Source organism: Myotis lucifugus, unplaced genomic scaffold (genome assembly GCF_000147115.1).
Source record: "Myotis lucifugus unplaced genomic scaffold, Myoluc2.0 scaffold_485, whole genome shotgun sequence".
NCBI classification, from domain to species: domain Eukaryota; kingdom Metazoa; phylum Chordata; class Mammalia; order Chiroptera; family Vespertilionidae; genus Myotis; species Myotis lucifugus.
In genome coordinates this window covers 431,983-459,916 of record NW_005871533.1, presented here as the reverse complement: position 1 = coordinate 459,916, position 27,934 = coordinate 431,983, and the positions used below count along the sequence as shown (strand labels likewise).

The following is a 27,934-nucleotide window of genomic DNA, read 5'->3' as shown; positions in this document are numbered from 1 at the left end:
GAGACGCCCCGCTGACTGGCAAAGACCACACAAAACAGAGACTAGCTGACCTAGTCCAAGCCCCTCACTTCCCGGATGAGGACACCAAGGCCCAGCTATATTAGTAACTCACTGTCTCTCTATGCTCCCAAGTAAATCTGTGCCCACTTCCCAGCATCGCGATCCCCAACCTGAGACAGGGCAACAAAATCACCGAGGGGACTTAACAGCTCACGAAATAATGGAATCACGAGGGGCCCTGGAAAGCTCACACGAGCCCAGATCCTACCCCACGTCTACAGAATCGCGCGGCGAGGACCAGATAAATGTTTTAAAAGCTCCGCGATGCGTCTAAGGCACATTACTAGCTAAAAGTTATAAAAGTAAAAAGAAACCCTCCACCTACGTTTTACTCGTCACTCTCGCATCCAACACGCTCGGAGAGAAGAGGCAGTGTTTCAGCAGCCCTGGACCCTCTCCACCCTTTGTCCATCCCTCTGCCTAGCGGGATGCCCGGCACGGAGATTTTCAATCAGTTTCAGCAGAAGAATCGAACCGGCGGAAGGAGAGGACCCATTCTTACCACGGAGTGTTCGGATCGCGCTGTGGGGTTCGGGGGCCCGATACCTGGCGCACAATGCCCACCGCTTTCCCTCCCGCAAGGACTGAGCAGCGTTCCGAGCGAACACCTGCTTCTCCCCTCCCCCCTCCCGCCTCCCGCCTCGGGCCTCACCAGCCGCGCTGCCCGCCGTCTCCACTCCAGCCTCGCCGTCCGACTCGGGCTCGGAATCTTCCGCGTAAACGGCCAGGGAAGACAGGACGCTCTTCTTCCCCGCCATCTTACTCCCACAGCCGCGGGGTGGCTCACCGCGCTGACTCCGGCGAGCCGACTTCCGCACCGAAAGGCGACCTCTTCCGGGTCCCAGAAGGCCCCGCGCCCGCTCCAAACCGGAAACCAATCAAGACGGCTGTTTCTGCGCCTGGCCCGCCCCTCACGCAGCGCTCGCGCAACGTCATTACTGCACGACGGAAACAAGGTTGCCGGGGTTTCGACAGTGGTAGTCCAGCTGTTGGGCTTCTCCGAGTTGGCGGTGGCGATGGGGGCCTGGGAGTAGTTCCCGAGCCTGCAGGCGCCGGCCGCCCCCCGAACTAGAGCCCTCCGCTCCCGGGCGGCCCACGGCCTGCTCTGATATCCTGGGGTGAAGCGGATTGGGGACTCAGAGAAGGAAAGGGGAGGAGTTCTCACCTTGGGAGTTGGGAAGAAGGGATCGGGTCTGGGGGCGGGGGGAGGGGGGGAGAATGGGCGCCATGGCTATGCTTATAGAAGGAGCAGAAGGTGGATCTTAGACAAACACTTCCACCTTCTCCAAGCGATTCCGAAGACATTTGTGTCTGATTTCTAGCTCCTCTGTGCATACGGTGGCCTGGGATAGTTCCGTGTTTTTATTTTCACTGATGTGAAAGGGGAGATGTTAATTACCCAGGAATGTATTGATGTATGACTTGAAAATAATATATTGCTTGAGTAGTGTAATCAAGCACATTTACTAGTATACTAAAGAGGAAAATAAGCAGTATTTTAAAAGCAGAACAGGGTTTCTGTCACAACCCTGTGATCACCACCTTTGCCTTAACCTTTGGCTACTGTCTGTCGCTAAGATGAGCACCCACCGTTCCTCTCCTTTTGACCCTGAGCGTCGAGTCCGGAGCACACTGAAGAAGGTCTTCGGGTTTGACTCTTTTAAGACACCTTTACAGGAGAGTGCGACCATGGCTGTAGTGAAAGGTAACGAGGCCACGCTACCTGTGTTTACATTTACCCCGGCTGTACCAGAGCACTGCCGAGGACACCCTCCTTCTGACCCTTCCTACCTCCAGCCTTGGTCCATAATTGGCTTTGGAAATCGGAGAGACGCCAAACTTGAAGTTTTATGGGCAGAACCACCCAACTGCTCTGTTTCTTAATTTCATAGCCAGAGCTGCAGACTATCTTTGAAAACAGGTCATAGAGGCCCATTAGTTTGTGTGGGAGTGGCAGGAAAGGCCTCAGCCAGTCGCTGACCTAGGTAGTCCCTTTGTTAAAGATTGAGTGGCCTGGGTCCCAACTAGGGAAGGAAGGATTCATAATATTATAAACTTGAGATTTGTTGACAAATGGAGGTTGCCAAGAGGGGAGCAGCTGTGGAAAGTTAACTACACTGTAATGTTTATAAACAAGACATCTAAATGATGTTGCTTCCACGTCTACGCAGATATGCGCACTCATGTGGCAGTGTCATCTTTCATGGCTACTTAGTTCAATCTTCTATATCCCAGCAGACTCAGACTTCTTGACGTTGTAGTTATTGCCATGATCAGAAATGGTTTGTGTGCTTTCCCAAATGTCCCTGTACCCCTTTTCATAGAAAGGATGGGAAGGGAATTAAGACTATATTGACACCCCCCCCTCCGCATGTACCAGACACTCTGCTAGGGCTTTTCCTACATTCTCATTTAATTTTCAACAGCTTCGATGAAGGAAAGATAAAAGGCAGAAAGCACTGAGATGCTGTCTTGTATTTTTTCAGGTGACAAGGACGTTTTCGTGTGCATGCCCACAGGGGCAGGAAAATCCCTCTGCTATCAGCTCCCTGCTCTGCTGGCCAAAGGCATCACCATCGTCATCTCTCCCCTCATTGCACTGATTCAGGTGAGGCTTAGGGAAATGAAGATGCCGGCCCAAAACGGTTAGGGGAAGGTTGTTTATAGCTGGAAATTTCACTTCTGCTTTCTTTGGTCTTTTGCCTCTTACATTCTCTCATTTGCTTATCCCCCTCTCTGTATTGGGTTTCCGAATTGCCCGTACGTGGGCTTCTCCACTAGTGCATGGTACTGTGTGGTCGCTTACCTTCCTATGTTACTTTTTGTCCAGACGAATACGGAACTGTCTCATGCACACTCATGCAGATGGCTGGATTGCTGAATTGATGGGGGATCCTGGTGTCCTGCTTTATCCTGGCAAGGGCGCACCTATGATAGAAAAAGCAATGAGAGGCCGATTGGGATGTTGTTAACACCTGCCCTGCACTTCTGACTATATTTAAGGCCTGCAAATGGGGTGCTAGAATCAGAAATGAGGAAGTGTAGCCATGTAGTTAAGAGCTATCAACTGTGAAGAAAGAGAGAGACAGGGAAGAACGATGAGAGCGCTAAATGAGTGATTGCCAGGGCTTTGTGCTGGTGCTTCATGCGCATTCACTACACCTTTGAGATGTACGATTTCATTCTCACAACAATCCTATTAGGTGTCACTGTATTTATAGGAGAGAGAGAGAAAGAGAGTGAGAAAATGGACAGGCTAAGGTTAAGAACCAGCCCAAGAGCATGTGGCAGGTAAGTGAGCCAGGATTAAATCCAGGTCTGCCTGCCCTGCCGGCGTGGCTCAATGGTTGAGAGTTGCCCCATGAACCAGGAGGTCACAGTTGATTCCCGGTCAGGGCACAAGCCTGATTGTGGACTCAATCCCTAGTAGGGGCGTGCAGGAGGCAGGCAGTCAATGATTCTCTCTCATCGTTGATGTTTCTGTCTCTCTCCCTTCTCTAAAATCAGTAAAAATATATTAAAAAAAAATCCAGGTCTGTCTGGCCCCAGAGCCTGTCCTCTCAACCACGTCGCCTTCAGTCCTTCTTGTAGGCAAAGGAAAGACACATTGGAGGGTGTGGGGAGGACGTTTTATGACTGGGAAACACGCCTGAGATGCTGAGGGCCGTTCACGCCCCTCCGTGCTTCTCCCCTTCTGCCCTCAGGACCAAGTGGACCACTTGCTGGCCCTGAAGGACCACTTGCTGGCCCTGAAGGTGCAAGTGAGGTCCCTGAACTCGAAGCTCTCGGCGCAGGAGAAAAAGGAGCTGCTCTCCGACCTGGAGCAGGAGAAGCCCCGGACCAAGCTCCTGTACATCACGCCGGAGATGGCGGCCTCCGCCTCCTTCCAGCCCACCCTGAGCTCCCTGGTGTCCCGCCACCTGCTCTCCTACCTGGTGGTGGATGAAGCTCATTGTGTTTCCCAGTGGGGACACGACTTCCGTCCCGACTACTTGCGCCTGGGTGCCCTGCGCTCCCGCCTGGCACATGCCCCGTGCGTGGCTCTGACCGCCACAGCCACCCCGCAGGTCCGCGAGGATGTGTTTGCTGCTCTGCACCTCAAGCAGCCGGTTGCTGCCTTCAAGACGCCCTGCTTCCGGGCCAATCTCTTCTACGACGTGCAGTTCAAGGAACTGCTTTCTGATCCCTACGGGAACCTGAGGGACTTCTGCCTTAAGGCGCTTGGCCAGAAGGCTGGGAAAGGGGTGAGGGCCCTGAGCTGGGGATTGGTTTTCTAAGACCTTTGCTGTTTCTGGCTTCCTTAGCGCAGACTAGCTGTAGCTGCTTAAAGCACAGAGGCTTGTCCCTTTGGCTTCCTGGTGTTGTCCCCTCACTGGGCTCTCCTTGTCCAGAAATGCTCTGTGGCCTTCGCAGACCTAGTCAGGGTTAGAGGGGAGGAGGCAGAGGAGTTTGGTTGGCTGGGCCCCGGGTGGGCTGAGCCGCTTCGGTCCTGCCTGTGAGGGTGGCAGAGCCCTGCTGGGTGGCCTGCCAGGGAGATGGTGGGGCTGATGAGAGACCGTGCAGAGCTCCTGGTACAGAGGCCACAGGGTGAGGGCGGATGGCTCGTTTTTCCCAGCGCTGATTTCCTTCCCGTTGTCCTGTCTTCGCCTTCAGGTGCTGTCCGGCTGCGGCATCGTCTACTGCAGGACCAGAGAGGCTTGTGAACAGCTGGCCATAGAGCTCAGTTACAGGGGGCTGAGTGCCAAGGCCTACCACGCAGGTGAGGGCCGCCGGGCTGCGTGGTCCTCTCCACTCGCGCAGGCCTCTTAGCACGTCTCTTGTTCCTGTGGATCCTGAAAAACCAGGTGGTCTTTCATCTTTTCTAGCTTCCCAGGCAGAGCTAAAGCGGTTCACTTAAATCCACAGGAAGGAGTCTAGCCAAGAATGAGGTCCAAAATGAGCGTGACTCCGGCATGCTTTCTCTTACCCCGTGCCCAGCAGCCGGGAGGAGTTGGGAAAGCCCAGCTGCTGGTGGTGTGGGAAGGGCACAGGCTTCGGAGGCCAGCGGACTTGGGTTTGAATCTTGGCTCTACCATTCATTGAGAACACAGGCCGGGGCCTTTATATTTATTGCTCAGGCTCAGAGAGGCTAAGTGCCTGGCCCGTGGTCACACAGCAGGCAAGTAATGGATTCAGGGTGTGTGTGCAGTGCCCAACAGAGTGTCAAACCCAAGACGGACCCCAAGGGAACCCCGAGGGAAATGCGAGCTCCCTTCTCCACCTTCCTCCCTTATAGGGCTGAAGGCCTCTGAGAGGACGCTGGTGCAGAACGAGTGGATGGAGGAGAAGGTCCCCGTGATTGTTGCCACCATCAGTTTTGGGATGGGAGTGGACAAAGCCAACGTCAGGTGAGCGCTGGTTCTTGTCTTACCTTCCTGATCAGGGCCTGGCTCGGGGTGGGCTGCCAGGAGGACCAGGTCCCTGGGTTCCTTCTAGCGCCAGGGGGAAGGAGGCCCCGGGGAGGGTCCCTGGTACACAGGCCACACTCTGACAGTGTCTGTGCAGCTGCTCCCAGTGTTGGCACAGCACGGTTCTGCCGTCCCCCAGGAGGTGGGCAGCACGCAGACCACCAGGCTCACTCATTAACACAGCGCCGCTCACTCACGTCTTAGCGGATGGGCCCAGTGAGGGGGGAATGAACCATCTTAACCTGCTCCCTGCGGAAGTCAGAGGCAAGCGCTTGTTCCCATCACTGCCTGTTACTGCCTGCTGACCGGCCACAGGAGACGAGTACAGCCGGCCTCCCAGGCCCCGCTGGTGGCGGTTGGGAGTCTGACCTTGGGGAGACATTTGGGCTACAGACGGAAGCGCTGGGTTCTGAATAACACCAGCACTAACGCCGGGCATGGTTTACGGAGCTCTTCTGCCTACACGGTCTTGTTGAGACGCACAGCGACGCTGAGTTGGTCAGGGTAGGAATTAGTCTGTGCACTGCATTTGAGAGGACACGGACTTTATTTTTTTATGTTATAGATTTTTATTGATTTTACTGGAGTGACATCAGTAAATAAGATTATATACAATTTCAAGGGTGCAGCTCTACAACACATCATCTGTCTGCTGTATTGTGTTCACCACCCAAAGTCCAGCCTCCTTCCGAGCACGGACCTGGGCACCAGAGCTTGGATGCTGGGTTGGCTGTGTCTTGTTAGGGGCCAACTTTGAAGTCAGGCACCCCCAGGCTCAGATCCCAGCTCTGCTGTCCCCTTGCTGTGTCACCTTGTACAGTTCACCTCTGCATCTCAGGCTCGTTGTCTCTGAAATGGGGCTGCCTCCCATGATGGTGACTGTAACAATTCAATGAGACAAATACATACCCTGGTTCCTAGTAGGTACTTAATGGTACTTCCCTCTCCAGAGAGATTCACAAGGACTTTTTCAAGGCCGAGGGGCTCATCAGTGGCCTGATCTGATTTGTTTGTTTAAGTCCAGGATGTTTTTTCCCACGGGACCTCTGACCGAGCGTTTTTGTTCCTCATGTGGGTTGGAATGGCCCCTTTCCTGCTATGGCTCTGACCTGGGCTGCTCCGGGGCAGGGAGGCCTGCCGATGGACTGCAGGTGTCCTGTCCATACTTCGCCCTGGGGTCCTCGCTGCCTGCTCGCCCACCCAGCCCTGCTCACTGTGGAGAGCCCGGCTCCCCTGCTCAGAATCGCTCCTCCCCTCAGGTCTCCTGCCACGCCTCATGCCGCTTGCCCCTTTGGGTCCACAGGTTCGTCGCCCACTGGAATATTGCCAAGTCTATGGCTGGGTACTACCAGGAGTCTGGCCGGGCGGGCAGGGACGGGAGGCCTTCCTGGTGCCGCCTCTATTACTCCAGGAACGACCGGGACCAGGTCAGCTTCCTGATCAGGAAGGAAGTAGCAAAACTCCAGGTAAGTCCCAGGCAGTAGGAGCCCTTTCTGTCCGAACTCACAACTTTCCGATTTTGCGCAGCTTATATCTGAACTCAGATGGAGATTCTGTCAGCTAGAGGGGCGCTCCTGGGCTAGACCGTATAGCAAGGGGGAATTGTATGTTGGTCGATGGGCATTGCAACAAGCGAGGTTAGACTTTTGTTCTTCTTAAGATTTTTAAATTGATTTTTAGAGAGGGAGGGAGAGAGAAACATCCACGTGAGAGCAAACATCAACCATCTGCCTCCTGCACGCCCCCTACCAGGGATCAAGCCCACAACCCACGCGTGTGCCCCGACAGGAAATTGAATTGGCAACCTTTCAGTGCATAGGACAGCGCCCAACCAACTGAGCCGTACCAGCCAGGGCTAGACTTCTTTATGTTAATTTATCTTAGTACTGTGCATGTTACTTTACATACTCAAGATCAGTCCTGCCTTGTTTTCATCAGCATTGTTACATAAGCATTTTCTCATATTGCTACATAAGTTCTTTGTTTTTCTTTTTAGTCTTAAAAAAAAACTGATCGTACATTCTTTGTACAGAGCCTAGAAAGAGACCCATGTATATAATTTCCTTGTTGGATAAGGAAAATTGATGTAAGACAGGTAGCATTGTAAATCAATAGAAAAAGGATGAACTGTTGAATAATTGGTGCTGGAAAAAGATAAAATTAAATTCCTACCTCCCATACCGTACATATATGAGTTACCAATGGATTAAAGACCTCAAAAAACTGTAAGAATGGGGAGAAATACTTTATGGCCTTGAGGAAGGGAAGAGAATGTCAAGATTTTAAAAGCAGAAACCATCAAGGAAGATACTCTTATTTGACTAAATTCAAACTAAAAATTTCCATATAGCAAGAGACACCATAAACACAGTGATAAAGGAGCCATTGGGGAAATATTTACAACATAAGTGACTGAGCATGTAGGGAACTCTGACAGGCGAGTGAAAGGCAACAGCTGAGAGCGAGAAGTTTCCTCCGAGTGTCACAGGGAGGAAAGCGGACTCTAGTGAGCGTGTGAAGAGATGCTCGCCGTCACGGAGGGATGGGAGAAACGCAGACTAGACGACGAGCTGTTTTACCAGACTGGCCGAGACGTAAGCCCTCTCTGTGGGGATGTGGGAGAGGGTACCTCACAGTGTGTCAGGAACGTAAACTCGTACGACTGCTCTGAAGAGAGAGGAGGTGACGACGCGCACGTGGAGGATGCTGTGCTCTGTGATTCGGTAGCTCCACGTCTGCAGAGACAACCGGTCACGTGTACAGGGATGCACAGGGATGTTGGCTGCAGCACCTAATGTCAATTAGACTCTTTCTCTGTAGAGTGTTGGATAAGAAAACAGTGGGTTAGTCACAGTGGAATGATCTTGAACAGAGAAAAATGACCCAGGAAATCTACATGAATCAACATGGATAAAGCATAATGTGTGAAGTTGCAGAAGAATACATGTAGATTTTTCCTAAAGAAAGATGAAATACAAGTGCTTATTCCCAGTTCGCACTAAAATGACAACATAATGACTACACACACACACACACACACACACACACACACACACACACACACTTGCAGGGACAAGGAGAACAGGAAAGACACCAGGGGGTAGAAATGTCAATGCATGTCTGCCCATTTATAAGGAAACCTGGCAAGCCCTAGCTGGTTTGGCTCGATGGATAGAGCGTCGGCCTGCAGACTGAAGGGTCCCAGGTTCGATTCCAGTCAAGGACATGTACCTTGGTTGCGGGCACATCCCCAGTAGGGGGCATGCAGGAGGCAGCCGATCAATGATTCTCAACATTGATGTTTCTCTCCCTCTCTGAAATCAATTAAAAAAAGAGAGAGAGAGGAAAAAAAACCTGGCAAGATGGATGAATGTAAGAATATTTTACATATTTTTAAAAGCAACAGCTTTTGCCCTAACCAGTTTGGCTCAGTGGATAGAGCGTCGGCCTGCAGACTGAAGGGTCCCGGGTTTGATTCTGGTCAAGGGCATGCACCTTGGTTGCGGGCACATTCCCAGTAGGGGGCGTGCAGGAGGCAGCTGATCAGTGTTTCTAACTCTATCCCTCTCCCTTCCTCTCTGTAAAAAATCAATAAAATATATATATATTTTAAAAAAGCAGCAGCTTTTCTCTGCGTTAGCATCAGTACCTAGGAATGGAAATGAAAAAGAGACCATAAACTAAATAGTAGATCTGAAAAAATATAGAACGTGGAAGGCAAACAGAAGGCTGGAGTTGAGAATAAATAGAGAGCTTCCACCCACTGGCACAAAACAAAGGACGTGAGAAAAGCTCATCCAGAGATGTTCACTCATCAGCGATCACATAAATGCAAATTTAAGTAAAAGATTTGGCACGTGTGTTAACGGCTCTAACACGCTTCAGTGGCCTGGGGATGGCCCGCGTCCCTCCTAGTTACCCAGGTAATGCTCATGCGCGGTCAGGCTTGGGGCCACTGTTTGGTAAGTGCCTTTCTTACTCTCATTTGATGTTTTTCTCAGCATTTTTTGAGCTACAAGGTAGTTCACCTCGGTAAGACTTTTGCTAAATGGTAGTTGCCTTTTTTTTTACTGAATTTATTGGGGCGACATTGGTTGATAAAATTATTTAGGTTTCAGGCATACAGTTCTGTAATAATCTGCACATTGTGCTGTGTGTTCACCACCCCAAGTCGCGTCTTCCTCCATTTGTCCCCCCTTTCCCCTCTCCTGCCTCCCCCACCCCCTTTCCCTCTGGTAACCACCCCAACCAATGGTCGTTTCTTGTCTCCAGGAAAAGAGGGGGAACAAAGCGTCTGATAAAGCCGCCCTCCTGGCCTTTGAGGCCTTGGTGACCTTCTGTGAAGAACTGGGGTGAGTGACTTATGCGCGTGTTTCTGAACAAAACGTGACTGAGATCTTTTCCTCGCCCCACACCCACTCGTCAACCAGCTAACTCAGGGCCACTCTCGGGCCACCAGGGGACCCTGCCTGCATGGGGTGTGTCCGGCCAGGCAGCCTGGGAGTTGGGCCCCTTTCTTTCGTGGAAAGCCCCAGAAACTGACAGCGCGAGGACTCGGTGAATCTTGGGTAGTCGTCCATCCACCCTACTTTATCCCCTTCTGGAATGGGTGGCCCCATGAGCAACTCAGTCCTGAGCCGTTGGCGTTGTGGTCATCACATGCCACTGAGCAGGGCCTCTGGCTTCACTGGAGGAGCCCCCTTAGCCTGGACGCGAATGGGCATGTGGCGGCGGGCTTATCTCTCGGCGGGCGTGCGTGACGGGCTTGGAGAGAAATCAGCTTTTCTCGCATCGGGCCAGCCTGCCCACTTGGAACTCACTTACCGATTTTATCTGCATCTGCTGCCCGTGGGGCCGGGAGGAGCCTGGGAGCTGCAGTGACAGGCAGGCGGCGGCGGGCAGGTTCCCAGCACAGCAGCTGTGAGCACTGTGGGCGGAACATCAGGGCGGACTCTGGACAAGCGGGGGACACCTGCACTTGTTAGCCCTTCAGTCTAAAACCCCCCTCGATCCTCTGCTTCCTCTGAGCTGCGGCCATGGGGAGCGTGTGGTTATTCGAGGCCCGGCTCTTCACCTACTAGTGTCAGGAGGAATGGTAATGAGGTTTGAAGCGACCTCCGGCCTCCAGGCCTCCCTGTGTTTAGGCCTAGATTGAACTGGGCTCTGGGGAGCCGTGCGGGACACAGTGGTGAGCACAGAGGGACCTGCTTTTATGGGGCTCGGCTCAGTGAGAAAGACAGACGCTTATCAGAGAATCACATAAAATGTATAATCCAGACTGTTAAAGGGGCTTCGAGGGAAAGGCCCACGGTGTTTGGAGAGTGTCGAACAGGTGGCCCCCCTTGGCCCCCCGAAAGTCAGGTCATGACTCTTCAGGCTGGTCGGCCTTCTCAGCCGGAGGGAGAGCCCCAAACACAATGGCGAACAGCATGAGCAGCAGGACGGTGATGAGGAATATGCTGATGACGGCCAGGCCCCCCTGGTCCCAGGGGTTCTGCCAGAACTCTTCCTTCCAGAGGCGCCTCTGGTCTGTTAGCAGTGGATCCATGTGGACCTGTGAAGGGGACAGAGGCACTGAGTGCAGGGCCTCTCCAGGCCCTGCCCCAGGCGCTGCTGTCCACCCCCACCCCGTCCCCACCCCCAGGTTCACCCGCTGGGCCATCTCTGAGAACCACAGGCCCCGTGCTCGGCTGGCAGACTCTGACGTGAAGGGGGTCTCTGGGCTCCATGCCTCCTGTGGAAACGGGTGAGGGCTGGCACCCCCCAGGGGCCTTTGGGTCCTGTGGAGGCCACCTCTGGATTCTCAGAGATGTGAGCAAGGATTCCTCTCCCAGGCTGAGACCTACTCCGCTAAAGCTTCGCTCTAGACCCTATTTTTCTTGCCTCGATTGCCAAACGTTGGAAGCGTTTTGAGAGAGCAGCATGGCTGCGGAGCTGAGACTTCTGGAAACTTCCTTGGAGGCAAGCCTGTAGCCAATAGAAGGGAGTCAGGGCTGAGAAGGAAGGCGTCTTACCTGACTCTGCTGTTAACACTCCCGAGTCCTGAGAGGGCGGATGGGGTGACCCTTAGGGGCCCACACTTTGGGGGACGAGCTGGAGAGGCCAGCAGGTGACCAGAGCGGTGCTCTGACTCAGAGAAGCAGCTGATGGGAGGAAAAGGTGTCCTCAGTGCCAGGTGGCCCTGACCAGACCTCACTGCTGTCACAAAGGTGACAAAGGTGGGCCAGAGCCTGTGGCCTAGCAACCTCTGGTCCCTTTCTGCCTTTCACACTTACTCCCTCCGCTGCATTCTGTCCTTCTCTGATGTCATGGGGGGGGGGGGGGGGCGCTGCTCAGGGCACACGTGTGGAGATGTCCTCGCTAAGAGAAGTCAGACTTGGGGTGAGTAGGGGAAGAGACTGGAGTCAGGGCCCTTGCCCCGGGCCTTCCATCCACCTCCCAGAAGCGGCTCCTGCCTCCCCTCTCGGTCTGGATGACGTGGCCTGAAAGGACCTGCCCAGGGCTCAGAAGCTCAGGGGCTGGAACCACCCCTCAGGCTCCCTCCTGTGGTGCAGGGCGAATGGGTAACTGCGCCTCCTGCTGGCACCTCCTGGAACTCATTTCTGGGTGGAAGAGCCTCCCATGGAGGCTCTGGGTGCTGTGAGCCTTTGTCTGCAGCTGCTTTGTGTGGTTGGTTCCCACCCACTGGTGTGACAGGCAGCTAGGAAGTGGGAATGGGCCGGTGCCCTGGCATGTGATGCCTGGCGGCCACCACTCACTCCACAAGTCAGGTGTCAAGCTCCGCTGTGCCAGGCGCTGCTGCCCAGCATGAATCAGAGGCAGGCCCCCTCCCAGAGCTGACATTCTAGCGCCCTGTCCTCACCCTGCTTGTAGGATCATCTAGGAGCTTTTCTAAGTGCCCGTGCCCAGGCCCCATCTCATGCCACTGACGTCACTCTGGGCGTGTCAGCCCCCTGCTTCGTAGAGCTGGCCAGGTGATTCGGATGCGCAGCAGGTGCAAGGAGGTGGGGGAGGAGCAAGTCCCTCTTAGCAATCATGGGCTTAATTGACCCAGGCCGACCTGACTAATGCCCTTGGCCTGCTGACCGCTCCCAGCCTGTGGGCGGGTCTCTAGGATGCCCTTGTACTTCCGCTCCGTCTGTGAAGCTGATGCTTATCAAGAACCAGCTGTTTGTTACAAACCTGTTTGTGGCCGTTGTCATTGTAATTACGTAATTACAGTCCGTCACCGGTGACTGACACTACACTTTCCGTCCAGAAGACAAAACAGGCTGGGCGCTTAACGTGTTAATAGTACGTGAAAAATGAAGCAACAGGGATAGCCGAAAGCCCGGTTTTACAGCTGGGACAGGCACGGTCATACAGCCGGGGAGCAACTGCGCTGGCTGTGAACTCCGCTCCGCATCTGAGCTCCGAAGCTGTGCGGACCTCAGTGAGTGGGGAGCCGTGGTTTCCGTCAGTACCTCTCTGACCACTTTGGCATGATTCTGGAATCACTCACCTAATGTTCCTGCCCATGTGCCACCTTGGTGTGGACGACTGGAAACGTTTTGTAAAAATGCAGGAGGAGCTCACACTGGTGTCTAAATTCTTGTTCTGCTTCCACGAAACCAAACGAGACAATCCCGGAGCTCTGGCCACACTGACCAGGAGAAGACCCTGGCCCTCCCTGTGGCAGGAAGACCATCGCTTTCACCACCTCTTTTAGTCAGTTGCTGGCAGATCAGAACATTCTGCTGAAGGGACCACCATGCAGAGAAGTGGGCTGGGAGGGGGAGAGGGGGAGGGTGCTGTTGGTGCTGGTGGCAGCGCCTGGCCTGGGCCTGAGGGGCCGCCCCTGGAGGAGAGAGGTTTGCGTGGAGACAGGGAGACGGTGTCAGAATTAGAATTGGGAGTCGGGGTTCTGTGGCAGGCGCCAGGCCCCAAGGACAGGGAGGGAACTGTTTTCAAGGACAAATTAATTTGCCTCAGTGTTTTATGGTCTGGAACTGGTATTAGCCACAAGCAAATAGGTTCGCCGCCGTGAAGATTTGGTTGTGGATTGCTTTCGTAGTTAATGTTTGAGAGGCAAGTTGCAGGACCAAACCGGTTTGCAGGCTCTCCGCCACAGTTTGCGAATGAGACTCCTGCACGGGTGGCGTCATGGTGGCGTCTGACAGTGAAATGCACGGGCCTTACGTGCAGACTGAGGCCCTTTTGAGGAACCGAGAGCACAGAGGCCACAGAGGGGAGGCACGAAGCCTGACGGGCGATGCGGAGCCGCCTCAGACACGGCCGCAGTGACCGCAGGCAGGCGTCGGCGGGGGCTCCGTCCAGGGGGCTGCGGTCCAGAGGGGAATGGAGAAGTGCTGGGTCTGGCCGCGCCCTGGAAGGGGCGGCCTTCAGGTTGTCCCACGATGGGGGTATTGCTGCCACCTCTCCATCCCACCTGTCCCAGAGAGACCCAGGCTGGGAGCTGCCCACCAGGAGCGTGCAGGCTGCTGTCGCTGGCACAGGTCTGGGTGGGATTGAAGCCAGCCTGGGGCTTGGCCCAATTGGCGGGGTGGGGTGGGGTGGGGTGGGGAGGGCTCAGGGTGCGCCCCTTTGCCAAGGAATGGGGAGGAGCCAGCCCCCTGAGGACAGGGACAGTGTCTTGTTTGGACACAGCAGTTAGGTACTGTCTGGCCTGGAGGAGGAAAATGCAAATAAACCAGCCAGCCCCGTGGCCTCCACCTCTTGGCAGCTGGACCAGGAAGCTAGAATCTTTTCTAACAAAGAGGTTCAGGCCCGGCCACCCTCAGGAAGGGACACCATGATTTTTTTTTTAATGTGGAACGTTTCACGAATTTGCATGTCGTCCTTGCGCAGGGGCCATGCTAATCTTGTCCGTGTCGTTCCGCTTTCAGTGTTTGTGCAGCCAAAGCGAGCACGGGAAGGGACATCCTTGCTGTGGGGGAAAACTTGCTTAAGAAAAAGTCGCACGGGGACTGGGCGCTGTGCTGTTGGAGCAGCTCCTGGACCGGGGCTTCCTGGGGACCCTCCAGCCGGGGAGGGTGGCGGTGGTGCAGGGACTGAGGGAGGCAGGGCCCCCCTCCCGCCCCTCCCACCTTCCTCCTGGAGTTTTCCTTCGGGAGGGAGACGCGGCTGGGCCCCACCCGCTCACAGGAGGTTATTCTGAGACAGTTCAGGGTTGGGTGTTTGGGATGTGGGGCTGGTTGGTGGAGGTAATGGATCAGAGCCTTCGCTCTGGGAGGCCCTGGGCTGGGTGTGGCAGTGGGGGCTCTGCAGCCGGCGGGCTGGGCCCAGAGGTGGCTCTGCCACTTTGCAGCTGGTTGAACGTAGACAAATTATCTAGTGTCACTAAGGTTCAATTTCCTCTTTAAAATGTGGTACTAGTGTCACCTACAGCGTTGTCATTGCGCTGATTACATGAACTTACCTGCAGCCAAACTCTGAAGACAGTGCCTGAGCGTGTGCAGTGTGAGCCCTCAGCGGGTCTCTGTGGCCTTTATAGCCATACCATCATCATTGTTGTCATCATTCTGAATCCCATTCTCCGGGGGGCGGGGTTGAGGATACAGGCAGATTCTTGGACTTCTTTTATTTTGTACAGAAGCACTTCCTCTCTGAATCTTCCATCGAAACCAAACCCACAAGTCCCTGGACACCAGGAAGTGGAACTAGCCAGAGAGCTTCCCCGCCCGCCTGCCAGCTGGAGGGGGTGGTGGTGGCAGGGCTGGCATCCCCTCCCCACCCCCCCCCACCCCGTTTCCTGGGCCACGGGCTTCTGCCCTCAGGCGGCCAGAGCATGGGCTGCCCAAGATGACAGGCATGTGCAAAGTGCGGACCTCTTTATGGCCCTGGGGACCAGCGGGGGCGGAGGGGAGGTGCCCTGGGAGCCTCTGCCTCCCCTGCCGTCACCCTGGGTTCGCACCCACGTGCCATGTTCTCTGGAAGAGAGAGCGGACTGAAGTGGAGGCAGGACATCTGCGGAGCTCTTGTGACAAGTGCCCGACAGGTCATCTTAGGTCACCCCGCGAGCGCACCCCGGGAGGCAGGGACCAGGACTAGCCCATTTCCCAGGGAGAAAGCGCGGCTCGGGAAGGTCGCATCACTGACCTGCATTCCCACAGCTGGAGTCCTGGGGCGAGGGTTTGAACCGGGCAGTCGGGCACACAAGCAGGGAAAGGGCGAAGGGTCGGGACGCAGGTGTGGGCAGAACTGGGGCCCGGCCCCTCTCTTACTCCGGCAGTTGGGGGAGACCAGAGGCCTGAGCCTCTAGCGAGAGGGTGCAGGCTCCAGTTAATGGCAGTGACAACTGGTAAGTGGCGTTTCTGAGCCAGCACCTGCCTGGGACACACGCTGCGTCCATCGCTGCCCAGTGGGCGTCTGGGAGCCAGAGCTCGTCAGCAGCTGGTGCTTGACAGGCATCGCCCTGCACCCGCCACTGGTTCCGCAGCATTCCCGCCTGGTGGCCCGCCAGCTTTCACGGCACAGGGAGCGCGCTGGTCACGCCCCTGGTGCTCGGGCACGTGGCGCTGCTCATGCACAGAGCCCAGCCCAGCGAGTCTGATGCCCAGAAACATAGAACGAAAAAGCTTTTACTGGAAAGAAACAGGCAGATACTGGACTGGGATATTGACAGGCGCCCTCTCCGGCGGGGAGCGTGGGCCCAGGGGCTCTTGCACTAAGTCCCCGCGACTGGGCAGCTCCTTTTTGGCGTGGTCAGCAGAACCCCAAGGCCAGCTCCCCCGGGTGCGGGCTGTTCTCCGTCGAGGTTTGGGGACCCCGCTTCCGTGTTTTGTTAAAAAGTGCGGGTAGGCCAAGATCCCCGGCGGTTTACTCTGTCCTTGAAATGGTGACTCCTCCTTGGCACCGCGCTTTCGGCAGGTGGAGGTCCTGTGACTACAACGGCCCTTGTTTCCTGGACAAGCCCCCACGTGCCGCGTCTGGTTCCTGGGCGGGGCCAGAGCTGTGACAGTGGACTTGGTCTCGAGGAGTCAGGGCTGGGGGGCCAGGCCGACGCCCGGGCGTGGTGTCAGCCTCCTCTCCAGCTTCTCGGTCAGCTCTCCGTCCTCATGGCGGGGACACGGGCCGCACCTGGGCCTTCCTGGCCCTGGGCTCGGGGCAGCAGCACTGGGTGCAGCAACAGCTACAGGCGACCAGCAGCAGCAGCAGCACGGTGCCTGGAGGGTCGGGGAGAGGCAGAGGGCACAGAACTCCGAGGTGGGAAGAGGAGGAACGCCCCCCTCTTCCCAAGAAGCCCCTCTGGAGGTGTGGCGGGCCTCTGCCTGCAGCCGGGCACGCTGGGCAGAAATTCCCGAGGATCTCCATGCCGGCTGCTGGAGCCCGGACCTCCTCCCTGTAGTGCCTTCTCTGCCTCCCGGAGCTCCGGTCCCTCCATCCCTGGGGCAGGATGCTGGGTGCCTCTGGTCCCAGCACCACCCAGCCCAGCCCCTGAGGCATGTCCCCGGACCAGGGGAAATGCCTTGTTTCCCCCCAAGAGACATCTGCTTCCCCTCCTCTGCCTGGGAGACACCAAGCCACTCTGCCAGCCCTCCGGCCAGCACCGTGGGTCTCCCTACTCCGCCAGCCCTCTAGCCAGCACCGTGGTCTCCCCTACTCCACCAGCCTTCCGGTCAGCACCGTGGTCTCCCTACTCCACCAGCCTTCCGGTCAGCACCGTGGTCTCCCTACTCCGCCAGCCCTCCGCCAGCACCGTGGTCTTCCCTACTCCCGCCAGCCCTTCCGGACAGCACCATGTTCTTGGCCTCCCGGTGGCCGGGAAGAGCGGAGGAGAACCCGAAGAGCCCCGACTGACCTTGTTGAAGAGGAGATGACCGAGAAAGGCCACGATCTCCACGGCTCCGCCTGGCGGCACCGCGTGTAGCTTGAGCAGCAGCCTCTTCACCCACCAAGCGCATCTCCTGCACGAAGTCGGTGGCCCCCATGCTGGTCAGCTCCCGGGTTCCTGCCGGCTCTGCTGCAGAGAGAGCACCTGAGTCCCCGCGGGCGGGCGGCTCCGAGAATCCACCCTCCCGCTCCCTGCGCCCGCAGAACGAGTTTGTCAGGTCTCACCCTCTCGCTCAACCCCTGGTGGCTCAGGAGGGAGGGAGCTCATGGCCCCCTGCTCAGTGGTGGCCCCCAGCCCCCTAGAGCTGGGCACGGGAGGGGTCTGCCAGCTGCCAAGGTTGGCCATTGTGTCTATGTTGGGGTGACTTCACGCTCACATGGCTTGGTCTCAGACACCAGTCCTAGGTTTTGCAGTGGCCCTGGGTCACTCAGGACTGGGGTACCGGCAGGGAGAATGGGGGGGCCAAAGGGAAGGGCCAGCTGTGCCTGCAAGTTGGGCGTGATGTGGAGCAGAGGTCCCTGCCCTCCGCCTCACCTGCGGCCACAGGGAGCCCCTCCTCTTAGGACAGGCCCGGCGACAGTGTGCCAGCCCAGCCTGAACCTGCTCTCCAAGGCAGCTCTAATGCCAGGGCGGCTAACAGGTGGCTGGGGACTGGTGCCAGACCTTGGGCTCTAGCGACTGCCGCTGCGTCCCGATGTCAGCCAGGGGTTCTCCCGGGGTGGCTGCCATCTGCGAAGCCCGTCACTCCCATGGTGCCACCGCACAGCCTCCATAGAGCTGCCCTCTGCCCTAGGCCCCCTCCCGCCTCCCTGTGCTGTGCAGCCCTTGCTTGAGCCCCTCGGGGTGAGGAGGGACCCACAGCGACCACAGCCCGCCCGGTCCTTCTTGGGCAGCTCGGACTGTAGAAGGCGGGGCCTCGTGCTGTGGTCACTTAGGACACCTGTGCCCTCTCTGCCTCGTCCCTCAGACCTGCGTCTCCTCCTCCAAGTCATCTCTCTGGCGGTTTCGCCAGCTGCCCACCGTGGCTCTGTCCTGTCTTGCATTTGAAGCTGCCCCCCTCCCTGCTTCGGCGGCGACTGATGTCTCCTCTGAGTTTCTCTCGTTACCTGAGGATGAGGTGCCAGTGTTTCGAGGCTGTGGGAGGACTGGCCGCCTGGCAGCCCAGAGCCTGGCACAGGGAGGAGCCCAGCACACGGGACTCCCCCTGGGTGGGGTCTGGCCAGCGCAGGAGAGTTAAGGTGGCCTTTGGGGGTGGTGACCTTCCTCCAGCACCTGGGGAGTTTCATCTGCGTCCTTCATTCTGGAATGTTTGTGGCGTGTGAGGGGGAGGAGGGGAGGCAGGCTGGAGACGGAGCCGTTTTAAGTGATGCTGGGGTGGCAGGCAGCGATGGCTCCGTGGGAAATTAGCTGCTTTCCTGTCAAAAGCGGGTCCTGTCAAAAGCGGGACCTTCCTTCTCTCAGCCCCCGCAAAGGCGATTGGGATCCAGTTCTCAAAGGTGCGAAGGCTCGGACTCCCAGAATGCCACAGGCCATCACTCCTGCCTCCTTTCTTTTACAAATGGGGAAACTGAGACCCGAGAGAGGAAGTGACTTCCCCCGAGGTCACCCGGCCGGACAGGTCTGACCAGCCCCCTGTGCTGCCCCACCCTGTCTCAGTGGAGGCCTGTCTTGGGCAGCTTCCTCTCTGACCAGCAAGATAAGTCCGCCCACGGGCAGCTCACCGAGGGCCCTGCCCAGCGGGGGGGCTCGGCTCAGTGCCCTGGGCCCTTTGGGAGCTGGTGGACTCTGCAGGAGCAGCCCTAGCCCACCCTCGTGGGCCCGGGACCCTGCTTCCACCAGGCCCGGCTCTCAGAGGCCCAGGCCACACCTGCTCTGTGAGAACCACCTAAGGGACAGATCTGGCATGTCTTTGTGTCTCAGGTCCTCCATATTCCGCCCAGAGCTTAGTACCTCTCTCCTGTGGTCACACTGAGCAGCGTCCCCCATTGACGGTAGAGCAGGCTCCTCCCTAGCTCCGAGGCCTGTGGGCACCCCCCCTCCAGGTTCCCACCCTCGGGTCTCATTCCAGGGGGGAGTGCACAGGGTTGAGGAGCTGTTCTCCCTCCCTCTTCGTCCACACTGGGTAGGTGCGGCTTTCTCAGCCTGATTGGCCCGGTGCCTGCACAGCCTAATGTATCCATCAGACAGGCTCCTTGAAAGAGGTGGACGGAGGGCAGGGGGAGCTCTTCCGCTGGTGCTCCCACCCCCAAAGCCCCAGGAGGGCTCCGAGGGTGTGGCACGGAGACCCGGCCAGTCAGAGGGCGTGGCCTCCGGGCGGGGAGGAGGAAGGTTGCCCAGGTTGGGAAAGACGGGTTTTGTTGATCAGAAGCCTCAGCTCTAAAGTCAGCCGTCCTCCAGGGATGTCTGAGTCCTCCAGGGATGTCTGACGTCAGAGAGCACAGACTCCCGCCCGGAGGACCTCGCCCCCTCTGGGAGGACTGGGTCCGCAGCAGCAGCAGCAGGCGTGGACCTGGGTGGCATCCTGGCTTTGCACCCAGGGCCTCTGGAGCCCAGAGCGTGCCAGCCTCGCCCAGTCAGGGCTGCTCCCTGAGTCCCATCTGCGCCCGGAACAGGAGTGGGGCTGCTGGACGCGGCTCTTCTGGCCTCAAGACCGATAGGAGCCCCTGGCTTTTCCGTTGCGGCTTTGCCATCTCCAGCTTGGGCTTGAGCAGGAGCCTCAGTGGGGACCACCGGGCGCTGGAGGGGCCTCTTTCCTGGGAGGCGGCGGCACATTCCAGGAGGTCCCAGGCGGTCCTCCCAGTGGGCTATTTAAAGCCCAGGCCAAGGGGGCGCCTGTGCCTGGTGCCCAATATAGCCAGCAGCCGTCAGGTGACCATGGGCTGGTGCCCCAGCTGTTGCTCTGTAGGGAGCCCTACTCGAGTTTCCAGCTGTGGCCTGGGGAGATGGGGTGCTCTGGGCTGGCTGCCTCTCCTCCCGGTACCTTCCCAGGTCGGAGGGAGGGGGGCAGGCAAGTCTAGTGGGGCTACTGAGAATTCTCCGTTTTTCTGATCTCTCTGTCTCAGGTCCAGCAAACTCTTTCTAAAACTGTACCTTCTGCCTATGAACCAGGGGACCAGAGTCCCTCCCAACCCATGCTGGGGGGAGGCCGGGAGGGGGGAGGGAGCGGCAGTTAGAAGCAGCCAGAGCAAGCGTTGGCCCTTGGACCTTCCCAGGGTGCTCCCCACGGGGAGCGGCTGTCGGCGGAGGGGAAAGTGAGCAGGGCAGAGAGCAAGGCTGGCAGAGCCGGACGGACCAGGAAACATTCCTTTGTGTGTCATTTAAACAGACAACCTTGCCACAGGGTGGCCAGGCATCCAGACACCTGCCACTCGGGACACAAGCTTCCCTGTTTCCTCCTCGCAAAGCTGACACTCCAGCTCCCAGGGGAAGCAGGCGGGCGTGTTTGTGACTGATAAGTACAGTCCTTGATGGCGCAGGGCCCCCAGGGCTTCTGGCTCAGCGCCTGTTACTGTTAGGGGGGTTGTAGCCACCTTGCCCCGGGGCATTGTCTTATTGGAGAAAGAGCTAGAATGAATAATAACCTGAGTGTGTGGGAGGTCTGTGTGGCCAGCAGGGCAGAGGTGCCCCTGTGTGCCGCGGGGAGCCGCCCCATGACACCCCCTTTTTGTCTCGGCTCCCTCGGACAGTGGGAAGTAGACACTGGTCCCTCCCTCCCCCACCTTACCCGCTGCCTCTAACACAGCCCCAGCGTCTTGTCTCTTCTGCCCTTCGCTGTAGGACCCTGTAGTCTCCCCAGCCACCAGCCAGGCCAAAGCCCACACTTGGGCCGATCCTTGGCGCCCCCCACCCCCACCCCCTACCCCCCGTAGCCGTAGGCCGAGTTTCTAAGTAGACACTGCCTTGTTTGCTTTGGGGAAGCATCTGGAGGGCCAGGGGGAGACTTTAACCCTGGCTGAGGCCAAGGAAGCAGGAGTCAGCCACCTGGGCAGGGCCACTCTCCATGCTGCCTGGAGGACGGGCTTGGGCACAGTGTTACCTGGTGCAGCAGCGGCCCGACACTAGGGATCCCCTCTTCCCCGCCTCCGCCCCCAACCTCAGTCCCATCGCCCTCACCTTCTCCCCACCTGGCCCGGGTTGGGAGGCTGGCCCTCTCACTCCTGGGGCAGCATTTAGGGAGATTCGGGGGCCCCGGGAGGAGCACATGAGCGGAGCCCCGGGCTGAGGACACCTGGTGGGCAGCAGGCCAAGCCCCCACGAGAGGGGGCAGCGGCGGCTCCGGTCTGGCACACAGATAGGCAGAGCTGCGTGGGTCCTGCCACATGGCGGGGTGGACCTTGCCCTGAGCCTCCTGGGCTGGGGAGAGCAGGCCAGGGAGGCGCTGCCTTGGTCCTGGGAAAGGGAGGCTCAGTGGGCAGGCGACATTCCTCTCCCAAGCCCGGGAGCCAAATCCCTCGTGTAAGCCCCTGAATGGAAAAAGCTTAAACTAATTTGCAGAGCAAGCAGGCACCCTGGCCCCTCGGCCTGCTCAGCAAGCAGGCAGGAAGCCACCCTCCAGGAGGCTGCAGCCTCGCGCGTCCCCGGTGCTGGGAGACTGCAAGCAGGGAGAGCCCAGGTTGGAACTGGAGGCCATCCGCAGACTGTGACCAAGTGTGTCCCCCGTGGTAAATTGTGGCCCTCCGTCCATGGGGCGGGGGACCTTGCTGCTCCCTTCCCTCCATCCCCACCCCCTCTCAGCTGTGGCCACTCACCTGGGATCAGGTGCTGGAGCTGCGGGTGCCGCCACAGGTGCTGGGGAGCCAGGCAGCCCCGGCCTCTTCTCCGGGGGCCTGTCCTCGGCCTCCCGCCACCTCGCCTCGCTTGTCACACGCCTCTTGGGTGACCCAGGGCTGCTCCCTGGATGCCTCTTCTCCTGCGAGCCAGCGAGCCGCTCTGCCGGTGCTGACAGCCAGCTGCTATCTGGGCTCCAGCTTTTTTGTTGTTGGTCGTCCAGGAGATCCAAGTGTCAAATTACACGGGGCGGCCACTGAGGGGGGAGCCGGGCCACAGGCGGGGAGCCCTGCTGAGAACTGGCCCTGCCCCGGAGGTCCCAGGAATGGGCCCGGCTCTGGGCTCTGTCTCTTGCTTGTTCCTCCTCTTCCTCTCCCTCCTGGTGGGTGTGTGCTAAGCCACGTGGGCTGGGCCTGGGCCGGGAGCTGATGAAAGAGGAGGGTTCTCAGTTCCCCAGCGGAGATGACCCCAGGGAGGTTCCCGCTGAGGTGTGGAGTGGGCAGGGAGGGAGGGAGGCCCGCAGCACGCCCAGCTCCCGGCTCCTGCCCTACCCTCAGGAGGGCCTTGGGCTCTCATCCCCCACCACCCCACCCTGCAACCTCAGGCACCTCCCTGGCTGGTCCCTCACTCCGGCCTCTCTAGGGAAAGAGTAAATAGTGGGGGGAGGTGCCAGACCACCCAAGAAGCCAGGCCCCCCCCCAGGAATTCTGGGGAAGAGCTCAGGAGTCCCGGTGACCTGGGAGTGGCGACCTGGGAGTGGCCTGTGCTTGGCCTGCTGGCTGGGGGTGTGCCTCATGTGCCTCGGGCCTGGAGGAAAGGGGACCCTGCCGGTCTCCTGGCCAAAGAGCGTGTGCTAGGCCGTCGCTGCACTCTGGGCCCGGCTGTCAGGGAGGCTCCAGAGCCCAGGCTGGGCCCTTTGACATTTGGCTGGTCGTGCCACCCAGTCAACCAGACTGTGCCTGGAACAGGACAGGAGCCCACCCCAGCCTGCATCTTTGAGCCGTCAATGGAGCCCTTTGAGTGTGAGCACAAAACCCCAGTGAGTCAGGGCTTGGGGGAGGGGGGGGGTAAAGAAGCCAACCTTGTGGCCACACCACTTGGATGCCAGAGCCTCCCCGAGGCCGGCCGGACAGGCAGCCACTGTGCCGAGGTACATGCATTACACATTGGTTTTCGGAGTGGCGTCGACAGCGCCCTCTGGTGGCCGTCTTGGCCTCCTTGCCGTCTCCAGCCATTCAGCGTGCGTCCTCCACTCAGCTGAAGGCAGCCAGACCGGCTTCCTAGGGGCTGGGAAACAGTCAGCTCTTGTTCCTGAAGCCTCTCCTCAGGGTCTCAGCTGTTAGAGGGTTTCTCCCACCAGCTGCTCTTGTCCCTGGGACGTGGCACCTGGACAGCTCTGCCTGCACACACACACACACACACACACTCCTGCAGCTGGACTGGCCATTTGTAAGGGACTTGATGGAGCTGTGAGGCTCCTATGAGATGAGTCTGCGATGCTCAACACAGTGCCGGACACGTAGCAATGCTCAGCCCGAGCCGGGACTGCCTGGGCCCTCACCCGTCTCTGCCATGTTGCCTGCTCCAGGTGCCGCCATGCTGCCATTGCCAAGTACTTTGGGGATGCACCCCCCGCCTGCACCAGAGGCTGCGACCACTGCCAGAACCCCGCGGCCGTGCGGAAGCAGCTGGACACCTTGGAGCGCAGCAGCAGCTGGAGCAAGACCTGCATCGGGCCCTCCCAGGGCAGTGGCTTCGACCCTGAGCTGTATGAGGGCGGCCGCAGGGGCTACGGGGGCTTCAGCAGGTGAGGGGCCATGAAGCCGGGGCCCCCACCCACTGGAAACGGTCTGGCATTGTCTCCCTGGTGCCATGGCCAGACCATCCTTCTGCACCAGGGGCCATGCTGGGGCTGCCAGGGCCTCGGGCATCGCTGCCCCTCCCGAGGGGGGAGGGAGGGCAAAGGCCAGGCCAGGGCTGCTCATGCCCAGCCTGTCCCCTAGGTATGACGAAGGTTCTGGAGGCAGCGGGGACGAGGGCAGAGATGAGGCCCACAAGCGGGAATGGAACCTCTTCTACCAGAAGCAGATGAGTCTGCGCAAGGTGAAGGGGGTGGGGCCTCTGTGGGGTCCCCTCAGCACCCCCTTCGCCGGTGCTGACCTGGGTGCCATCCTGCAGCGGGCGGGATGCCTCACAAGCCTTTCCTGTCACCTTCCAGGGCAAAGACCCCAAGACAGAAGAATTTGTACCCCCAGGTCAGTATGGGGGCTGTGGGCCGGTTCCAGGGTGTGGGTGGAGGATGCCTCCTTGGGGGGTTGGGGACTCCAGAGAGTAGAAGGCAGAGTGAGAGCCTCCCCCCTCCCCCCAGATGAGGACTGTCCCCTGAAAGAGGCTTCCAGCAGGAAGATCCCCAGGCTCACTGTGAAGGTAAGAGGTAGCGGCTCCTCACACCTGCCCCCCAGCCTCAGGCTTGTGTGACCGACTTCTCCCGCTCCCTGCCCCCTCCGCAGGCCCGGGAGCACTGCCTGGGGCTGCTGGAGGAGGCTCTGAGCAGTAACTGCCAGGCTGCAGGTGCCACTCAGGGGTGAGTGTCCCAGGTCACCGGGGCGGGGAGGGTTTTCCACGTCCTGTTCCTTTGGAAACTGCTGGAACTCTGGGTCCCCAGCCTATTTGGGAGCTCCCTCCCCTGATGGTGGCCCGTCCTACTCCCAGGGGTCGCAGCTCCCTACAGCCCCACCACCAGGCAGGCTCGGTCACCCCGAGGGGCTGCAGGTTGCCCAGGGTGTCCAGGTTGGCATCCCTGCCTCAAGGCCATTCCCACCAGGCCCAGAGCCATGTCCAGGGTCCCCCAGGAGAACCACCCGGAGCTCAGCAGGCAGAGGGCTCGGGCCTCCTGACACCTCCACTCCCTTCCCCAGACCTGACCTGCAGGACAAGGCCGTGGAGCTAGAACATGAGATGTTCCGAAATGCCAAGGCTGCCAACCTGTACAAGGCCAGCGTGCTGAAGAAGGTGGGCGGGGGCGGGGATGGGCGGAGCTTGCTCGGGGTCGGGGTGGGAGAGGCGGCCCCTCCACACTCCCAGGCTGGCTGCCACCCTCTGGCCCAGGCAGCCCCGAATCCACTCCTTACCAAGCAGCCACTCATTTCGGGGGAGCCCACTCCCCCCCTTTGCCAGCTGGAGCCACTTCTAGCCAAGCCCCTGAGGACTGGACCTTGTCTGGTGTCCAGTTGCCTACGGTCACGGGCCGCAGAAGCCCGCGTGGGAGCCTGGGTGGGGGCTGCCGGGAGCCTATGGGTGCCTAGCATGCCTGCCCAGCCGCCATCCTGCTCCAGGTGGCCGAGATCCACAGAACCTCCAAGGACGGGCAGCTCTACCACCCGGCAGGCGGTGCCAAGAGCCGCAGTGCCCCGGCCGAGCCCACCGAGCACGATATCCTGCCGGCCTCCCAGGTGTACTCGGTGAGCGGGCCTGGGAACGGCCACTTCCCTCTCCTCAGCTACGGCACAGCCCTGCCTCCCCTGCCTCCCCTGCCTCCCCTGCCATCGCAGTCCTGGCGCTGGGGGGCCCCAGGCAGGCCCTCGAGCTTGTCTGCTCCGCCGCCTGTGTCTCCAGCCCCACAGCCTGACCCCGGGGTTTGGTGCTGGTGTTTCCCTCCCCGTCCCTTCAGATCTCCACGAACGGCCATACCTGGCCCAGCCTTGGTGTGCCCTCGAGGGGCCTGCTGGTCAGCACCCTCTCTCCTCCTCACAGCTCAAACCCAAGCGGGTGGGAGCCGGTTTCCCCAAAGGCTCCATCCCATTCCAGACGGCCTCACAGCTGATGGAGGAGATGAGGGCTGGGGGGCAGGCCCCGCGGCCTGAGCAGAAAGGCGAGCAGGAGCCCCCCAGCCAGCCCCGTGGCCTCCAGGATGAGGAAAGCAGTGAGCCTGTCCCCGGGCTCAGAGAGGCCCCCGGAAGCAGTGCTCATTGTGGGGGGCCCTCCCCTGAGAAGGCAAAGGGCCCCTCGGGGGGCAGTCCCGCGGCCAAGGCCCGGGCCAACAAGAAGCAGCAGCTCCTGGCCGCTGCGGCCCTCAAGGACTCTCAGAACATCGCCCGCTTCTTCTGCCAAAGGGCTGAGAGCCCGCCTGCCCTGGCTTCAGCCCCAGGGGCGGAAGGTGCCAGCCCTTCCTGTGCCAAGGTGCGGGGACCCCTGGCTGTGGCCCCAGAGACATGCACCGGGGAGGAGGATGGAGCCCTGGGGCGTTCGGCTGCCTGCCCCCAGACGGAGTGCACCAGGGAGGGGCCAAGGTAAGGGCAAGGCAGTCCCGCAACCCTCTGGAATCCCTTTCGCTCTCGGGCCTCTGTGACCCACTTCCTGCCGTGGGCTCTGCCGGGCTGCCCGGCCAAGGGCACAGCTGGTACCTGGAGCCCTGATGCCTGCTCTCCCCTCGCCAGTGCCGGCCCACTGCGAGACCCGGGGCCCCCTGAAGGCCAGCTCACCCCCCCAGAGGGGACAGCGAGGGGCAAGCGGCCCAGGCCCCAGCAGGTACTGCCAGGCCCCGGCGGGAGGGAGCCAGCAAGTGCTGTGGCCAGTCTTCCAGAAGAAGGGGAGGGGCCAGTGACGGAGCCCAAGGCTGACCCTCACTGTGGCCCTGCTCAGGAGAACCCGGAGAGCCAGGCGCGGAAGAGGCCTCACCCCTCAGCCGGTGCCTCCATTTTAGCCGAGGCCAACGACAACATCTTGGCCAGTGGTCAGAGCACCATAAGCCGCACGGCCCAGGGCTCCTGCCAGCTCCCAGCCCCGGGCACCTCCCTGAAGGTGGCTGCGAACATAGTGGTCAAGTGCCTGACCCCTTTCTACAAAGAGGGCAAGTTTGCCTCCAAGGTAGGCTAGTCTGCCCTCCCCGGGGCCTTGGGGACGGTGCAGGGAGGGCAGGGCGTGGGAGTCACTGGGAAGCAGGCGAGCCCGGCCCGCTGCCCTCTCCCTCGGCCTGCCTTGCCCTGTGGTCGTGGCTGTGGTTGCTGGGGCAGAGCCGGGGTCTGAGCCCTCCGCTCCCACCCTCCACCCGCAGGACCTGTTTAAAGCCTTCGCCCGCCACCTCTCCCACTCGCTGGCTCAGGAGCCCTCTCCTGGGAGGAGCGGTGAGTGCCTGGGTCACCCCTCCAGGCGGCACTGGGGGCACTGGGGGCCCTGCAGGGAGGCGACCGGCCCTCACACTCCCCCACCCCGACTCTCTAGTAAAGGAAGAGGCCCAGCACCTCATCCGGCAGTTCTTCCGGGGCCGGGCCCGGTGCGAGAGTGAAGCTGACTGGCACGGCCTGTGTGACCCACAGAGATGACCGACAGCTGCCCAGCGGGGCCAGTGTCCCGCCCCCCGACTCTACTGTGGGCCAGCGGGGCCTGACTCAGGAATGGGAAGGCGGGCAGGCCTGCGGCCGCAGGGCATCTCTCTTCTCAGGGTCCTCCCCCCTTCCAACCACACCTTGCTGTGGAGATGCCCCCGGACACCTCCCAAATCAAGGTCAGAGGCCAGAGGTCAGCCCAGCTTCCTATGTACTTGCCAGGCCTGACGCCCTCTCTCTCCTGGCCTCATGGAGCCCCACCTTAGAAGGACCTGGGTGGGGTGGCTGCCGCCAGGGGAACAGGAAGAAGAAACGGTCCCTCCACCTCTTGTACCTGAGTTGTAAGCTGGGGGAGGCCACCTGTGCAAGGCGCGGGGCTCCAGGTGCAGAGCTGTGGGAAGAGGCAGCGGCCGGCCCTGCTTCTCGGCTCCTGCTCGGGAAGGCGAGGCTGGGCCGAGGCGCCTCCCGGAGGAATAAAGTCTGTTCTGACACATGCACGCGCA

General features: G+C 59.4%; 4 protein-coding genes and 1 non-coding gene across 20 annotated transcripts in view; 1 reads left to right on the top strand and 4 right to left on the bottom strand.

Annotated features, from left to right (window-relative positions):
* SAP30BP (SAP30 binding protein) overlaps nucleotides 1-1,068 on the bottom strand; it is a 32,284-nt gene extending 31,216 nt beyond the window's left edge. For 2 of the 3 annotated variants that reach the window (XM_014445839.2, XM_014445840.2), the window contains exon 1: nucleotides 713-900. In XM_014445839.2, the coding sequence (XP_014301325.1) occupies nucleotides 713-818 (106 nt within the window). In that variant the 5' untranslated portion in view covers nucleotides 819-900. Of the gene's footprint in view, nucleotides 1-712 lie in introns of all 3 variants that reach the window. The other variant, XM_006103435.3, reaches the window with a different exon arrangement.
* RECQL5 (RecQ like helicase 5) lies at nucleotides 1,027-27,934 on the top strand. Of its 13 annotated transcripts, XM_006103437.3 has the most exons (20): nucleotides 1,027-1,168; nucleotides 1,625-1,765; nucleotides 2,547-2,668; nucleotides 3,765-4,304; nucleotides 4,714-4,819; nucleotides 5,336-5,447; nucleotides 6,811-6,973; nucleotides 9,780-9,859; nucleotides 23,696-23,914; nucleotides 24,111-24,210; nucleotides 24,326-24,362; nucleotides 24,476-24,534; nucleotides 24,618-24,691; nucleotides 25,026-25,119; nucleotides 25,443-25,568; nucleotides 25,861-26,396; nucleotides 26,544-26,634; nucleotides 26,749-26,973; nucleotides 27,161-27,230; nucleotides 27,328-27,934. In XM_006103437.3, the coding sequence occupies exons 2-20, from the start codon at nucleotides 1,639-1,641 to the stop codon at nucleotides 27,426-27,428; spliced, it is 2,982 nt and encodes a 993-aa protein (XP_006103499.1). In that variant the 5' UTR covers nucleotides 1,027-1,168; nucleotides 1,625-1,638; the 3' UTR covers nucleotides 27,429-27,934. The 13 variants fall into 13 exon arrangements, 10 of the variants coding, with proteins under 10 accessions (XP_006103499.1, XP_023600490.1, XP_023600489.1 ...); XM_023744722.1 differs by having other exon boundaries at nucleotides 1,158-1,765; nucleotides 25,426-25,568; nucleotides 26,220-26,396; XM_023744721.1 differs by having other exon boundaries at nucleotides 1,158-1,765; nucleotides 25,285-25,568; nucleotides 26,220-26,396.
* SMIM6 (small integral membrane protein 6) lies at nucleotides 10,755-15,220 on the bottom strand. Of its 2 annotated transcripts, XM_023744731.1 has the most exons (3): nucleotides 14,926-15,220; nucleotides 13,009-14,433; nucleotides 10,755-11,061 (listed from the first exon to the last, which is right to left on the bottom strand). In XM_023744731.1, exon 3 carries the CDS (start codon nucleotides 11,053-11,055, stop codon nucleotides 10,870-10,872), a length of 186 nt encoding a protein of 61 aa, XP_023600499.1. In that variant the 5' UTR covers nucleotides 11,056-11,061; nucleotides 13,009-14,433; nucleotides 14,926-15,220; the 3' UTR covers nucleotides 10,755-10,869. The 2 variants fall into 2 exon arrangements, with proteins under 2 accessions (XP_023600499.1, XP_023600498.1); XM_023744730.1 differs by lacking the exons at nucleotides 13,009-14,433; nucleotides 14,926-15,220 and adding an exon at nucleotides 11,391-11,798.
* On the bottom strand, nucleotides 14,310-14,416 carry LOC111823419. The gene has a single exon (XR_002826439.1). It is a non-coding gene; the product is annotated as a U6 spliceosomal RNA (small nuclear RNA).
* On the bottom strand, nucleotides 16,072-17,538 carry SMIM5 (small integral membrane protein 5). Its single transcript, XM_014445848.2, is given in 3 exon segments — nucleotides 16,072-16,675; nucleotides 17,313-17,391; nucleotides 17,393-17,538. Coding segments are annotated over 3 exon segments (237 nt in total). The 5' UTR covers nucleotides 17,438-17,538; the 3' UTR covers nucleotides 16,072-16,562.